Raw genomic sequence first — 17,657 nt, forward strand, 5'->3', positions numbered from 1 at the left:
ACACTATTATTGGTTTGAGATTAAATAGCTGCCCCTTCAGGTGTTGTGAACCTTTTCCAACTTATCCTTTTTCTTCTGTTTTTTCTTTTGAGATATGGAGATAACATTTGTCCTACTTTCATCATCCACTTCCTTCTCAATGCCCTCATCAGCCCAAAGCCTACCAAGCAATCTCATGTCATTAGCAGCTCTAGGATTACTCATTTCTTCAACCACTTGATACTCCACTGCCTCATTGAGCTCAATTCCAACCATTTCAGTAGGAACATGTTGCTCTAAACCAGCTAAAGAGTCCTCAACCACAGTTGCTTCATTGTCAGCTATATCCTCCATAGTTTCACTATCAGATTGATGTGTCATTGGAGTATCCTCCACTCTTGTGACCTTTTGGAGATTAATCTCTTCATTGTGGTTTATTTCCAAATTTATTACAAAATCCTTGTCAGTGTTCTTTTTGAAAACCTTATCTGGCGTTTGCTTCTTTTTTGGCAGGGGGACACTAGCAGGGACCTCCTTCATTTTTTTTCCTGCAATTAGAATGCAGATGACCTATTGTTTGGCAACCTGTGCAGAACTGAGGGAGCTTTTCATATTCAAGTTCCACAAAGAAGGCATAACCTTCTCTTTCCACTAGGATCTGATTAGGCAACTCGAATTTCAGATCCATATCAACTAGCACCCTTGCAAAGTGTCCAAAAGCTCGATTGTTTGTGGCATCATCCAGGGAGATTGGTGCACCTATCCCCCCTGCAATAGAGAAAATGATTCTAGGGCTTCAATACTCTTGAGGCAGCCCTATTATTTTTACTCAGCATTGAACATGAGAGAACTTCTACAGTGCTGGATTAAAATCAGGGGTCCATAGGTACAATCTAAGGAAACCTGGACGTAGATTCCAAGCCCCTAAAGCACAAACACTTCGCATATCCTCCAGGGATGAGAATGAGAAATCATAATATCCCCGTCCCAAGGATATCATGCTCCATTTCCCTATGCTACCCCATAAAGAGCTTAGTTTAGCCTTAATCTCTTCGAACTTGAGAGGGGCATCCCCTTTAGATAGGATGAGCCTCCCATGTAGGTGAGTTTTGCATCTCTTGACACCTTCCTGATAGTCCTCTTCAGGGATCTTGATAGCAATAGCATCACCTTTGATGCAAGGTTGGGGCAGCTGGGAGAGTGCAATGTCATTTGAGTTTTTTAAAGCTTGAGCAAATGACTTCTTCATGTGGATTGAAGGAGTTGGTGTTGGCTTCACAGGAGAGCTTTCAGTGTCACCTAAGAAGTTCCAAGGAATGAGGGGCATATCAACGTGCATTGTGGCCATTAAAGAGCTTCCAAGAAAGTTGGAGGAGAAGAAGAAGAACCCTAGCAGAGTGTTCTTTTTGCTAACATCACACCTTCATCACGGTGAAGTATCAAAGTCTAAGATTCATTGGCATGTGTAGGTTGGAGGAAATTAAACTTCTCCATTTAGCCAGAGAGAACATCTATCTCAAAATGTGTCTCATTTTATATTTTGGATCAATCAAATTTTAACAAATAATAGAAAAATATTACTTTTTATTTTTAAAAGTTTTTATTTATTTATGTAGCAATATTTGATCAACCCAAGATATAGAATATAAAACTTTTTAGAATAAAGTGTCATCATATTAAAATAGTTGCGATTTTGTTAGTCGGTTAGTTAATTTGGTTAGAGTAGTTAGTGATTTCTTCCCTTTATATAGATGATTCAATGTAACTTTGGAATTCAATTCAATAAATTTTCTCATTCTTTCTTGTTCATCAAGAATCTCTCTTATCCATACCTATTACCATTTTAACATGGTATCAAAGCAATGTAATTATTTCTTCCGCCGTTTATCCATCAACCTCTCTTCTTGTACTTTCTTTGCTTATGAGCAAAATCCATTCTTCATAAACATTGTGTTTTGATTGAAGTTTATGGTGTGGTTGTTGGGATTATTCCTAAAGTCTGGAAGGTACAGATTCATCATCTTTCTCAATGAGATCTCATGTGGATTATAGAACATTCTTGCACCAAGATGGAAATCATTAAGTCCTTTAGAGTCATGAGACTTATGACCACAGGGGCTCAAACATACAAACTTCCTCTTTTTGAGATTCTTGGTAGTTCGTCCACTTCACCCCTCTCCTCCTCAACCTTTTGTTGATGAAAATCATGTTGAAGAAACTATTCACTACATTGTACAATTGAACAACAGCACAAGGAATGAGGATTACATCATCCAGCACAAAGTTTGATTCAATGGTTCACACGTATTATGTGTTACATTTTGGGGTTGTTGTTTAAGTGAAAGAAGAATTTTCTCCCTATTCCAGGGTGCGTCATTCATGTTTAGGCATGGACCAAGGAAGAACACCAAATATTATGAAGTTCTGGGTGTTTCAAGAAGTCCAACAACTTGAAGAAGATAGGGATGACCGAGAACAACATCAAGAAACAAGAATATCATGCAACAGTGTGTGCCCAACCATGCACGGTGGTTGATCATCAAATTAAGGAAGCTATATCATATTATTTCATCTATTACTCTCAATTATTTCTCATTTCTTTATTACTTTAGTTTTTTTACTTCTCTCATTAAACACACAACATTATAGTGTGTAATTTTTTTCTTCTCATTGAAGCAACATATAAGGATCAAGATTAAGATCCATCTCTTTTCTCTCTTTCATCCATTATGATTGGTTTGCTTCTGTCAAATATATGGTTAAGTATCGGATCAAATTGCTTCTGTCAAATGGTGGTTAAGCGTTAGTATTGCTTCACGTTCAGATTTCAAGACTGGGAGACGAAGATTCGCTCACCAGCAAGAGGATGTATTAGAGTATATCATCGTATTCAACACAATTATTTCAAGCTTGGAATGCTTGATACATTCCAGCTTGCGGGAGAATATTAAAATAGTTGAGCTTTTGTTAGTCGGTTAGTTAATTTGGTTATGGTAGTTAGTGTTTTCTTCCCTTTATAAAGATGATTCAATGTAACTTTGGAATTCAATTCAATAACATTTTCACATTCTTTCTTGTTCATCAAGAATCTCTCTTATCCATACCTACTACCTTTTAACACATCATTTCAAATTAATGCACTTCATTTCAGATTAATGCACTATTTGTGACAAGTACATATTTTGTGTTCCTTGGGATTAAATTAATGACTGAGATTGGAGAGCAAGAATTTGATTTTTATTTTATATATAAAAAATTCACACAGAAAAATACAAAATTTATAGAGGAAAAACAAACACTTTGAAGTAGGATTAGAAAACAAAATTATGTCTATGTCTAAGCATGGTAAAGCTAAAAAAAAAAAATTAAGCGCATAATTTAAAGAGATGGTAGAGAAGAATGCTAATGAAAAAATGTGAGTGAGATTCTATAAAAAAAAAGTATGCTGTAAAATTATATTTAATATGTATGGATGGTTAGGTATCTCATATGTAGCTTGGAGACAACAATGTTCTTTAAAAATGTCTTGGCTTTATTGGATTTTTTAAAGATTGATTTCAGTCTTTTAATTAATCTAATTGAGACCAGTTTAGTGGGCATTAATATAAAATTATAAATTCTACTTAGCTGGAATGAAATTTAAAAATCATAAATTTCTTCTTCCAACTTTTTATAGGAAAGACTTGTTTTCTAATATTACTCTTTAGTTTTACATGAGTCTTAAAGGTGTCATTAAGTGTGTGACATGCAAACAGATTGATTTGTTCATCTGAGATAGTTTTTTTTTAGATGTGACAAATTTATTCATAATCCATCCAAATATATTCACGTTAAATCTATCTATTAGAAGTAATGGATTTAAATGAATATAATTCAATCGATAGTATTGATAATGAATGAATTCAAAGTCTTCATCAAAACATTATGTGATGCATGCTTGCCTCTTCAATCTCGCATTCATGCACACTTATATCTTCAATATGGCTTTCAAGTCTTCCCTTTCCTTTTCTTTCCTTCCAAAATCTAACTCTCAAACTAACTCTTAAGGGTGCATGTGACTAAGTGTGACATACAAACAGATTGATTTGTTCTTGATGGTTTTTTGTTAATTCCTTTTCTTTATTAAATAGTTTATTTGTAAGCCTTAGGAGGTTCCAATTTTGTATTATTTCATTCTTAACGAATTATTGTTCACCACTTATGTACCTAGTAGAAAACACAATCTAATATGAGCTATTGCAAAAACATTCATTCATTGTCCCTTATTGCAAACTTGATATGATTGCCAGGCAACAAGTGACCACAACTGATAAATAGAACATGTGATAGATGTTCCCATAGTGGAGTATAAAGATCTGCTATCCCAAATATTGTCTACCATGTCCCGAAAAATATGTTATGTCAATTAAAAAATTAATTTTCATTATTTTTTCTCTTTTTGGTTCATTATCATTAGTCTGGGATATGGATTAAGACAATAATCTAATAAATTAAAATTTTCACTAGGATTATCACTTGATAAACAAATTACCAAAAAAGTTGAAAAGTGAAAAAATGTTATGGTTAAACATGAGCATATGAACTCAGAAAGATATGAAAAGGAAAAAGAATGCAAAAGTCTATTTAGATGTGAGAAAAGAAAGGAAAAAGACCAGAAAAGAAGTGGAAAGGTTTATGAAAAAATGAAGAGGTGAGTAGGGACTGGGGAGAGGATAATGAGAAAACAATTTATATTTATTTCAATTTTAATGAGTTGACATATTTCTATTAGTTGTTTCTAAATATGATAACTTTCTCTTACCTTGTAGCTTGGATGCATAAAGTGGCGGAATGTATATAGATTTGCGTGAACCATATTAAACTATCTTAAGTAAATTAAATTGATCAATACTCACTAGATCTGATCTTCAGAAAGATCAAAAGATTTAGGATTATATTCTTGTGAGAGCCACTTGTTAGGAAGTTCACATACCTTATAATGAATTAGTTCATTATTCATACATTAAATGAATACTTTAGTAGTACAATAAAATTGTTTAAATTAGATAAAATCAATTTCAATTACATTTGATAATTGAACAACTCCTTGACAATATATAAAAAATAAGAGCATTTTCTTTTGTCCTTGTTATAAGACAATATTTAAAAGATTTTCATGTGCTTCAATTCACTTAGGGATGAGCAAGATCCAACCAATTATGACTCGATTATGATTGGATCTAAATAGGGTCGGGTCTAAATAGAGTAGGATCTAATCAGGTCTAGGGCTAGATTCATGTTCAAAAAGTAGATCTGGTCAATATTTAGGGTCAGGTATGGACCAAACATGACTCTACCTGTCACATCCTATGGTTACTCACTCATCATGTTTGTATGTATTTTTACTCAAATGTGTACAGAGTAATGATATCCTTTTGGTCGAAAGTATCATTTATTTTTTAATTTTTCCATCATATATACATGATTAATAATATATATACATATATCATTTTATATGTCAAATTACATATTCATAATAATATATAATATTAAGAAGTCTTTATCTAAAATGAGTATGCGTTAAATTTAATCGAGTTTAGGGTCGGACCGGATTTAAAGGCTGGTTTGGTCGCTTTAAGGTCGGATTAGTTTCAGGTATAGAGTCGGGTCCGGGTTCAAACAAATGACCCGACCAACATTTAGGGTCGGATAAGGACAAGTCTTAACCCGTTCCAACCCGACCCAAGCTCAACCCTAAATTCACTTTACATTTTTTGTGTTGCATTTAGTTCTATTGAAAGCCTTGACGTATCTATTTTTTAATTTTGAATAAGATTGTTAATTAAGGAACATTAAATGAGAGTAAAATTATAATCTTATAATATATATTATTTTAAAATTCGGCATAAATGATCACTTTTATTAATAATATGTACAACTTTTAATTTTATAAGATAAAAAAAATGCATTCATTGATACTGCAAGATATTTATATATTGCACTACATCATTTATATTTAATTATATAAATAAAATAATATAAATGAAAAATATATAATATATAATATATTGATTATGTATAAATATTTATACTCATAATACATACATATTACACTCGTCTTTCGATACTTGTCCTTCAACCAATGATGATTGCTCAAAATGAATATCATACTTCATACTCATCATCTTAAAAGTTAGTGCTGGATCTTGATTAAAATTTTAAGAGAGACAATAATATTTAATTAAAAGTAATTAACTAACGAAAATATAAATAAATATACACGATGAATCAGAGATAAAATTTTCAATTTTTTCTCAATATAAATCACTATGTTGTCTGCAAGAAATTAATCTTCTATCTTACTACGTAATTTTAATTTATCTAGTTGACTTCATTCCCAAAAATGATATTTATGTAGTAGTTGAATCACAATAGATAAAATAAGTAGAATAACTTAATAATGCAATATATGACTATCGACATATGAGAAAGCTAACGACATCAAGAATAAAAAATTGACATTGACATCTCAAACTGATATTCATTGCTCATTGAAACTCATAGGTTAGAATTTTTGAACAAAATATATATTATCAATATAAAATAACTTACAAGCATCTTTAATATATATATTACTAATACATGCATAATCTATTTCTTGAAGTGTAAAATTATTATGAGCTCCACATATAAATATACAAAAAATTATGTGTTAAACCCTCCACATATAAATATACAAATATACCAAATAACATTAGAAATATAAGTAATTCAATAAAATCGGAAAGTGTTGAACATGTAAAGAGGGAAAACCAAAAGAAATTCATAGAAGGAAGGGAAAAGGCAGAGGGGAAGGGGTGAGGAAGGGGGAGACGGAAAAGGGGAAAGGGGAGATGGGAGAGGGGAAGGGGGAGAGGATTTCATGTATTTCTGTTAGCAGAAAGAGGAAAAGAAGGAGAACATGAGGTTTCATGTTAAAAGAGAGAAGAAGAGGGAGGTGTAAATTACCCAAAACCCGAAAAAAATCTTGTCATGTATTAAAAAATAAGGGTAAAAATGGTTTTTTCTTCTTTAAAAACTAGGGTTCCACACCGCCATGTTGCCACGTATTAAAAAATAAGAGCAAAAGAGGCATTTCCCCTTTAAAATTAGGGTTCCATTGCACAACCTTGTTGGAGCGGGTTCTGACCTGCAACTTAACTCATGAGGTCACTGCTTTCTAACCTACGACAGGCGCGATGACCATTTGCGCCGCTACATCCCCTCCGTCACGGTGGAGGGCCGACAACCACTACAACGCCGCTATCCCAGCGTGATAGCACGTTATTGACTACTTAGCTTACTGTATATAAATCTTTACATTGTCTTGAGATATTACACTCTTAAATATATGTGATTACAAATCTTTGAATTTATATATCCATATTTGTATCAATACATCTTTAAAAAAATTGTTTAATTATGATGCATTATCAATATAATTTTTATATTATCAACTAATCATATATTATTTTATACTTTTTAACATAATTAAATTAAGATCCAAATATTTCTAATAATTTTACAATGTATAATTCAAAATTGTATTTAGATAAGCATGTAATAATCTTCCAACACTTAAGTTTATTTTTGGAATACCTAATAGCAATAATATGTAGACTGAATGAGTGGTCCAACCGATATTGATAAGAACCCTGGTTTGCATGGGTAACTATACAATCATTCAAATTATTTTGAGCCACGTAAACTCTGGTTCAATTGGGATAACCTGGGTGAACAAATTGAGAGGTTCACTTCACTTTCTTTTTTCACAAAATCTTCACTACAATCAAACATATATAAAATAAGAATTAAAGAGATGGGAAAGGCTGCTAATAAATATTAGAGGAAAAAAATTATTTTGGTGACTCAAATTTGAAAAACCTAAAATAGTCACTAAAAATATAAATGTGAATTAAATTAGTTATTTTTAATATTTTGATGACTACTAATGGATATTATTTTGACTCACATTCACGATCTTTAAATACTAGTTTTATTTTTTTATTTTTTGGTCATCAAATTGGTATACAAAATGAATATACACCATAAATATTCTCCTTGCTCTTCCATTTGAACAATAGAAATTTATGGCTGTAATTAAGTATTTAGGTTCACTTTTAGTTGTAGAATCAGGTCTGATCTCAACTTGTCACAATGCTTCAGGGTACAAGCCCACAATAATAACACAATACTATTGTATATAATTATACAATTATAATCTTTTATATAATTATTAATTTTATATGATGTTACTAGTTTGATAAGACAGTTATTAAATTGGTTAGATCCTATGTAAGATTTTTTCAATTTGATCTTCGATTCAACTTTCACAACATTGCCTAATAGCAATGACATGATCATCCTCATTTTTAATAAATTACATTTATAACGACAATAGTTACGTTTCTTGATTTTTTTTAAAATATTACAATATACCATAATTTAAAATTATTCACTAGTTGATAGTCCACTCATAATAAGAAGCTAGACATTCAAAGCTTTTAATATAGACAAGTGAATAAAAAATGAAAAATGGTGTATAGAAAATGTAAACTCTCTCATAAAAAAGACAATTAAAACTTTGTAGAATGTATGTTATGTATAATAGGGGAAAAAGGAGTATTTTTTTTTATTTTTCATATAAATACTTTTGATTATAAATAAACCTACAAATTAATAAGAATTTCACTACTTCTTAATTAAAAATATAATATGTATATTTTTGTTTGAATGAAAACTAAATAAAAGCTAAGTAATGATAAACCAAGTTCCCACTACTTAGTAAAGAGGGAAGCAAGTGTGCTATAGTAAAAGGTCAAGGGTACAAAATAATCTTCACAGAAAGAGTAACCAAGTAGAAAGTCTGTTAGATATTTAAAAAAAAACAAAAGGTTAATAATTCGATTATTAAGAACAACATTTGTTGGCATAGATAGTTATGTATATCAAAAAGGATTAGTTACTCATTTATTAGGTAATGGAATATCATTGGTGATACCATAGTTATAAAAACCATACTGTACCGGCCGGTTCAACCGGAAAACCGGTGAACCGGTCCCCTAACTGGTACGGTACAGGTGTTGTACCGGCCAAGTATCAAAACCGGTCAAAACCGGTCAAAAACCGGTCAGAACCGGTGAACCGGCCGGTATTTTACTAAACCGGTCGGTTTATACACATATTTTTTTTTTTTTTAAAAACTAAAAAACTCATGACAAGGATGACCCATCTTTCCAACCCTTCTTCAAAACTTCAAGACACATGCTTCCAAGGCATACTTAGATTACACATTTTGGTTCCTAACATTCGTGTGTAATCTCAGTGACATTTGTGTAATCTTGGAGTAGTGTCTGAAGATAGGATTTGGTAGAAAAGTATAATATTCATATAAGACAATTTTGACTCATTGGTGTTAAATGTTAAAACTCTAAATTTATTTGTTTTATAGAGTGAGTTGTGAAGTTATGTCATTTATTTATATTTTGTGGTTGTTAAGTGATACTTTTGGATTGATATATGTTTTTTAATTTAGACTTTGAATTTTGTAAATACTTAAAGTTGTTTATTTATGTGAATTTTGAGTAGATTATAAATATGAATTATAAATTTGAGTATCTACCTATTTGAATTTTTTTGTTATAGGTTCATATATATATAAATATAAGTAGATATGTCCGGTTTAACCGGCATGCGGTTTAATTACTGAACCACTGGTTGAACCACTGTACCACTATACCAGTACCCTGACCGGTTTGATAACCGGTACGGTTTTAACAACACTGGGTGATACCACAAAATCAAGTTCTCATATCATCAACTAATTCACTGCATGTTACTCATCTTGATTCTAATAAAGTAAAGATAGATAAATTTGTAGCTCTCATCTTCACAAGATAATGTGCATAGCTATTCTTTTCCCTTAAAGTATGAGCAACTATAATCTCCCACTCCAATGATATTAAGTCTTTAATGTCTAACACAACACTCTAATAGTAATGGTGATGTGGTAGTAGTGTAGTACCCTCCACCAAAGATATTACATTTGTTAAGTCACTATAACATATTATCTTCCGATAACCTAAATATCAAATCACCCAAAATCCATAAAATAACCCGAGGACCTCAGCTAGTAACTGCATATCTGCGAAGTCTCTATTCTTTAGTAATCGAAACCTAAAGATTTATGAATTAGTCCATATTTGATTAGGCAAGTCGACAAACAACCCTGCATTTTTTTCTCCAGTATTTTTTTTATTTGTGTAAGTAGTTTACCTTACATTGAATTTTTTTAAGATTGACTTGCTATTTATTATTGTATTTTGGACAAAAGAATCTAGTCTAATTCACTACTTTGCTGGAGGATAATGAACTCCTTTTTTTATATTTGAAAAATGTGTTAGAGGATATCTTTCGAGCCTGATTACCCCTAAATCCAATGTGAGTTTTTCTATTTTATTTGATGTCGTGATCAAATGAGAATGGAGAGTGATAAGAGGCTAGTGGGATTGATGGGAGCGGGGTCGGGTTCATTGCTATTCCTGGTATAGTAGATACTATCACATATACAATCATACTCAATTCGATGGAATTGTTTGATCTTAAAGGGGATCTTCTATATATATAAGGAGGGATATGTTTACACTCAAGTTAAGTTATGCTAATTATATTTTATCTCTACCATTGATTTTCTTAAATCATATGGACCAAATGAGTGAAACTTAAATATAATTTAAGATTTCTTTTTTTATCTCTCATAATTTATTTCAATCATAATATAATATAATGAAATCATATCTTCTATCTCAATATTTATATCACTTCATATATCATTTTGCTCTCATCAATTATAAAAAGAAAACATGAATTAAATATATATTAATTTTATATTTTCGACCAATAAAAATTAAAGGATAAATGAAGTGAGAAAAAGATTAGAACATATGACTTCATATATAATCACCTAAATTAACATAAGAAAAAATATGCATTCATAATGTAAGATTTTTTAAATTGTCATTACATCATTTACCGTTTAATTTTAATCATCGTTGCTCTTTTTTAACTTTTAAATACAAATAATATACAAGTGAATAATAAATAATGTATTAATTATGTATAAATCTTATTTTTGTATTGTCAATGCTTAAATATTACAATTAAAATAATAATACGAATTTAAAATCTATACACTTCGGGTATGTATATATGATTACCTAAAGTAACATTTTTACATTATCAATCTATTATTCATCATTGATTTATGTTACTTTTATTTGTTCGAGAGTAGTGAAAAAACTTTTCGCATATTAAATCCTAATAATATTATGGCTCGGAAACATATGTATATATGATTACCTAAAGTAACATCTTTCTTGTCCCTTGACGTTGGATGTCCAAATCAATAACATAGTTATCATCGCTTCTTTCTTTTCACTTCTTCATATTTAAAAAAACATTACATTACTCTCCTTCCACAACCACCGCCGCAACCACCGTCTCCTCCGCCGTCACAATGCAATCCCTAAACCCCCCAACCCTCCGCGCCACTCCACTGACCCCATTCCTCACCAAATCCTCCAGTTCCACCGCCAAACCCAAACGCATCTCTTTCATAACCGCCTCCACAACCACCACCACCGCCGCCACGGTCTCAGCCCCACAGAGGGAAAAGGACCCTAAGAAACGGGTCGTGGTAACGGGTATGGGTCTAGCTTCGGTTTTCGGTAACAACGTGGATGAATACTATGAGAAGCTTCTTTCGGGTGAGAGTGGGATTAGTCTCATTGATCGGTTCGATGCGTCGAAGTTTCCGACGCGGTTCGGTGGACAGATCAGAGGGTTCAGCGCAGAGGGTTATATTGATGGGAAGAATGATCGGAGGCTCGATGATTGTCTTCGATATTGCATTGTTGCGGGGAAGAAGGCGTTGGAGAATGCTGATCTTGGTTCTGATAACCTCTCTAAGGTTCGTTTATTGAATTTGAAGAATTTCATTTGGTTTAGATCTTCAGATTTGTATTTGGTTGTTAAACATTTGTGTGTACGGATTCGGAAGTAAAAATTCAAACTAGTACTCAAAGATTGCGTAGGACAGAATAATAGTCCTTGACACGAACAAAAGTGTCACAGAAATTATTCGTACAAAATGCTTAAAGGACTAATTTGACTGACTAACTTAAATGGACCCCGGCTAACTTAAATTGCTGAATTTTGTTTTCTTTGCAGATCAACAAGCAACGCGCTGGGGTTCTTGTTGGGTCTGGCATGGGTGGTTTGACAGTATTTTCTGATAGTGTTAAGGCTCTAAATGAGAAGGGACATCGAAAAATAACACCCTTTTTCATTCCTTATGCCATCACTAATATGGGTTCAGCATTGCTCGGAATTGACATTGGCTTCATGGGTCCAAATTATTCGATATCAACTGCATGTGCCACCTCCAATTATTGCTTTTATGCTGCAGCAAACCACATCCGTAGAGGAGACGCTGATTTGATGATTGCAGGTGGGACTGAAGCTGCCATCGTTCCAATTGGATTAGGGGGTTTTGTTGCATGCAGGGCCCTATCACAGAGAAATGATGACCCGAAAACTGCTTCAAGGCCATGGGACAAGGACCGAGATGGCTTTGTAATGGGAGAAGGTTCTGGAGTACTGGTAAAGAAGCATTTAACTTGTCCTACCTGTGCAAAGAGAACTAAACTTTCATATCATTTTGTTATTCTGTTTTTATCATCACCAAGCGACTGCTTTGGATGCTGGTCACCTAAATTGACTATATTAAATTTAAAAGGTTGAATTAGAGAACCGAGTGTTGTGGCCTTCTATTATTGTAATGGTGTAATGGACTGCAGAAAAGCAAAAGAATTCTTGCTGAAGTCAATATTTGTAATCTGCCAAATATTAGCTGAACTTGCAAATTCTACTGCAATTTCTGTGTACACTACCTTTCTCGATATACTATTTCCATATTCTCCACCGAAACTTCATCTCCTGTTAGTGTCTAAAAAATGACCATTTTGTTTAACTTGACAGGTATTGGAGAGTCTAGAACATGCCTTGAAGCGAGGTGCACCTATCATTGCTGAATACTTGGGAGGTGCTGTTAACTGTGATGCTTATCACATGACTGATCCAAGATCTGATGGACTTGGTGTGTCTTCATGCATTCGGAGCTGCCTTGAAGATGCTGGTGTGTCACCTGAGGAGGTACTACTTTATTCCTTATTACGGTCTTCTGGTTTTGTTGTTATTTCTCTGTTAATAAGGCTTGTTTGGTCTCTCTTCTCCCATTGGATAAATTATTTATATGTCTCCTCCTCATGGATGTCTCTCCAGTTTTCTTGTTTTACTTTTATGTTAACTTGCACAAACACTGGATATGTTATCAAAGTCATTCTATTATGTGACATGATAGGGGATGCTTTGTATAAATAATAGTAATAGACATTTTTTTTATAGATTTGTTGTTGATACAAACCTCGGAAGAACCGCACCACAAAACAAGCCATTGTAGTCGGAGAGCCCAAGGCCATATAAACTCTATATCGTAATTCTATGATTCCAATATGGGACTCAAGTCCCGTACCCTGCAATCAGATCCTAAGATTCTACGACACTCTGCAGCCCCAGTGACATTGCAGGCTGGCTGTGCGCTAGTCCTTTGACTAGTACCAGGTGAACACTGCAATACCGGTGTCACCACCTCCACAATTGCTTTGAATGTTGGGAGAAACACAATGCAAAAGTCGGCCATTTTAGTTGGAGAGTCAAGGCCATATAAACTCCACACCTGAGTTCCATACTTCGGATGAGGGGACTCAAGTCTCATACCTTACAATTGGATCCTAACAGTTACCACTTGCCATGTAGTAATAATTTAGAATTTTGGACTAGGTCTCCTATATTTGGTAGCTGTGGTTTTGATACGATGCGGTGAAGTTTGATTACTATAAATATGTAATTATATAAATTAGGATGTTCATGATACATGGTAAGTGTGTACTGCTCTAGTCAATCAGTTCTTGGTGCTGGATGATTTCGGGTGGTACCTTGGTTGTAATAAGTAGAGTAAGCTACCATTTGGATCCTGGAAGACTGGGTTGACATCAAATGGAAAAACCATCCTTTTGTCCATGAAATGTGAGTTTAAAGGACTAAAGGACTAAATTGATGTCATTTCCAATTATCGAGGAATTAAATTGATGTCAGTTTTATATGATTGAGGGACTGAGTTAATATCATTTTTCTATTATCAAGGGACTAAATTGATATCAATTTCTTTGGATGACTAAATTAATAACACTCTTCATCTTTCAAGAACTAAGTTGATGTCACCTATCTCGTGGCTTCCGTAAATTATCCTTTATACCCAGTTACCAATTCTACATTCCAAGTAAGAGCTGTTTAAGCTACTTGTGGAAATTAAAGGAAAGTTAATTTCTAACGAATTACCGCATGTTTAGTTGATCAGCTGTAGAAGTTATTCTTAATGTTTGGTTCATTTTATGTTTTCATTAATATTTTATTGATTCATGCGTACCTAAATTAACATAGTGTAATCATACCTATTGGTACTTTTCAGGTCAACTACATTAATGCCCATGCAACTTCCACTCTTGCTGGTGACTTGGCAGAGATTAATGCAATTAAAAAGGTTTTCAAAGACACTAATGGCATCAAAATTAATGCCACCAAGGTATTATCCCACTCTTGCCTTTTATTTTTCAGTGAAAGCTTTCTCTCTCTTCTAGATAATAGCCGGTTATGTTAGATGAATTCCATGGCCATGAACTAATGAATATCTACTTCATTTTGTTATCAGTCTATGATCGGACACTGCCTCGGTGCTTCTGGGGGTTTGGAAGCCATTGCCACAGTGAAAGCCATAACAACCGGATGGCTGCATCCATCCATCAATCAATTTGTAAGTTTACTAAATATGCTAAGAGCTTTTGATGCTAAGAGCTTTTGCTATAGGCAGATATATTTTTAAGCTTGGTCCATGTTAGTATTTTTATCCTTTTCTATGTTAATAGCTGGGCTCTTTCTTAATGTGGCATGAATTTTGTTTCTGAAATGAGTTGAAATTATACTCGGTAATATGCATACGTTATCAATCAAATCCTGTGAGAATTAATTACAAGGATTCGTGAGATTCAGTTCGCTTGCGTCCTATTAGAGTTGTAATTAACATATGTTAATGTGGGTTCTATGAGCTTTGCTTGAGCTAACCAAAACAAAAATGGAGCTAGTACTGCTACCATGATTATCATTATGTTATTAAGATGGCAAGTTATGTTGTTTTTTGTTGTTGGGTAATTGGAGAGGAAAGAAGTGATGCGTTCTTGGTTTTAATCATATTGTTACCATACAAACAGTTGTGAAAATTTGTATCCTTTAATCCCCTCATTATGCTAGGTATGGCAAAAAAAAAATCCGACCCGTCTGTACCCGTAAAAATATCTGCAACGGATACTTGCAATAATAACTTATGGGTGAGAATGGGCTTTATGGTACCCGCTTGTGGGTACACGCATATTTATAAATTTATTTTTAATTAGTTTTTTATATATTTCTTTATTATTATTTTAAGATTATATATTATCTACTTTATTATTTGTGATTTGATTATAATCATAAATTTATCATATAAATAACTTATTATGTAATAATTATTTATATATATCGATTATTACGAAATATATAAATATATAATAAAAATTAAAAATTCGTTGGGTACTAGCAAATCGTGCGGGTTTGGGAACAGGAAAACACTAACCGCACCCGCTCGGCCCGTTGCCATCCCTACATTATGCCTTAGACAGTCATACAGAAACATTAAGTTTGATCTTCACACTTGGGTGTTTTCAATTCAAATGTATTGTAATAGTTACAATATGTTCTTGGCCTTGAGTGCAGAATCCAGAACCTGCAGTTGATTTTGATACAGTAGCAAATGTTAAACAACAGCATGAGGTTAATGTTGGTAAGTTTCTGAATAATTCAACAACCAATGCATTTTCCCTTTTTCACATGATAATTCTCATAATTTAAAGAGCTAATAATTTATTCTTTCTATTTCAGCAATCTCAAATTCATTTGGATTTGGTGGTCACAATTCTGTGGTGGCATTTTCTGCTTTCAAGCCATGAGAAAACAAATCTAAATTAATAGAAAATTTTGTTCTTTGAAAACCATTGAGTCTACTTGTTTTTGTGGAGTCTATGATTTATAAAAGCTATAGGCATGTAGTTAATTTTGTGCTGATTTTGATTTTGACAGTTACTTTTGAAGACCATTTTTCTGTAGAACTTTTTTTTATCATAGCTTAAAATTTAATCTGTTTGGAGCTATACAGTGGATAGGAAGAGCATTCTTCATTTTTGTTAAGTAAAGATTATTTATTATCAGGCATGGCTTATGTGTTATATTCTGTTCTTTTTTTTAGCTTGGGGGTATTGTTCAGCAGCTTATTTGTCAACAAATTTTTCTAACTTATTTATAAGGGTTTATATTAGTGCTTAGGATAAGAAGTTAATTTAAGTTGAAGCCAAATCCACTACTTTTTGAAGTAATAAACTCATCAGTTTTTAATACAACAAAGTTGCTAACATTTTTCATTTATAATGAGTTTTTAGATATGAAAACTGAACTTTTGTGAATACTAAAAGAATATTGGTTGGCAATTATTGCAAGTTTTTAGATAATATATTTTTTTGGGTGCTATCTAACCCTATGAGTAAAGAATTAATTCATGTTAGGATATATAGTTGTCCCTTCTCCTAATAAGTATCACTCTCAAGAATTAAATTTTTTATTTTTTGATCATTTAGAGATTTAGTGATGTTTTACATCAGAATCTAACTTCTCAAATCAATTTGAGAAATGAAATAAGTATCAAACTCCAACCTTGACTTTGGATAACAAAGGCATTTATTTTGAGACCAACTAGTTATTAATATAATAAAAACGTGAACACTAATATTCATATCATATTTATACGTATGATATGTAAATGTAATTATATTATTACAATTATATAATTTAATGTTATACATGCATTATATAAAGTAATACATTAATAGTGGTAGAGTTTTTATATTATTGGTGCATTATTTACTATTCTTATATTAATTATTATCGACTTTTAAACATGAATGATATAACACGAATGATATATTGGTAATGTAAAAAATTCTTATAATATGTATGTTATAGTATTAGTATATTACTAAAGTGTAGTATTTATGTATCGTCAGTATAAAAATTTATATATCATATCATTCGTTTGAATTATTATTTTTTTGAATAGTCATATTTATTATATAGGAATACAACTTATATATGATGGGTACATATATTTTTCTATTCAAGGTTAAGGATGAGTTTTATCATTTCTTATTACATTTCCTTAGAATAGTCATCTTGACTTCCTTAAGTCGATCTGAAAAATTTGCGACATCGTAAAGTTGTGCTAGTTTATCATAACACTTTAAAAGAATTTAAAAATAAAATGAATTTTAGTTCAGTGACAAGTCTTCGGAATGACTTCTCAAACATAGAAACCATATTTATTGGTTTGATAGGAGAATCACGAATCATTTTTTTTTTAGTATTGATTTGCGATGTTTTTACTTACCAATACGCCTCAATTT

General features: G+C 32.3%; 1 protein-coding gene across 1 annotated transcript; it reads left to right on the forward strand.

The window, feature by feature from the left end:
* The first annotated feature begins 11,373 nt into the window (after window positions 1-11,373).
* LOC109340518 (3-oxoacyl-[acyl-carrier-protein] synthase I, chloroplastic-like) lies at window positions 11,374-16,293 on the forward strand. Its single transcript, XM_019578229.1, has 7 exons — window positions 11,374-11,965; window positions 12,226-12,657; window positions 13,036-13,209; window positions 14,585-14,698; window positions 14,825-14,926; window positions 15,922-15,988; window positions 16,087-16,293. Exons 1-7 carry the CDS (start codon window positions 11,513-11,515, stop codon window positions 16,152-16,154), a joined length of 1,410 nt encoding a protein of 469 aa, XP_019433774.1. The 5' UTR covers window positions 11,374-11,512; the 3' UTR covers window positions 16,155-16,293.
* Window positions 16,294-17,657: the final 1,364 nt, after the last annotated feature.

Source organism: Lupinus angustifolius, unplaced genomic scaffold (genome assembly GCF_001865875.1).
Source record: "Lupinus angustifolius cultivar Tanjil unplaced genomic scaffold, LupAngTanjil_v1.0 Scaffold_184_4, whole genome shotgun sequence".
NCBI classification, from domain to species: Eukaryota; Viridiplantae; Streptophyta; class Magnoliopsida; order Fabales; family Fabaceae; genus Lupinus; species Lupinus angustifolius.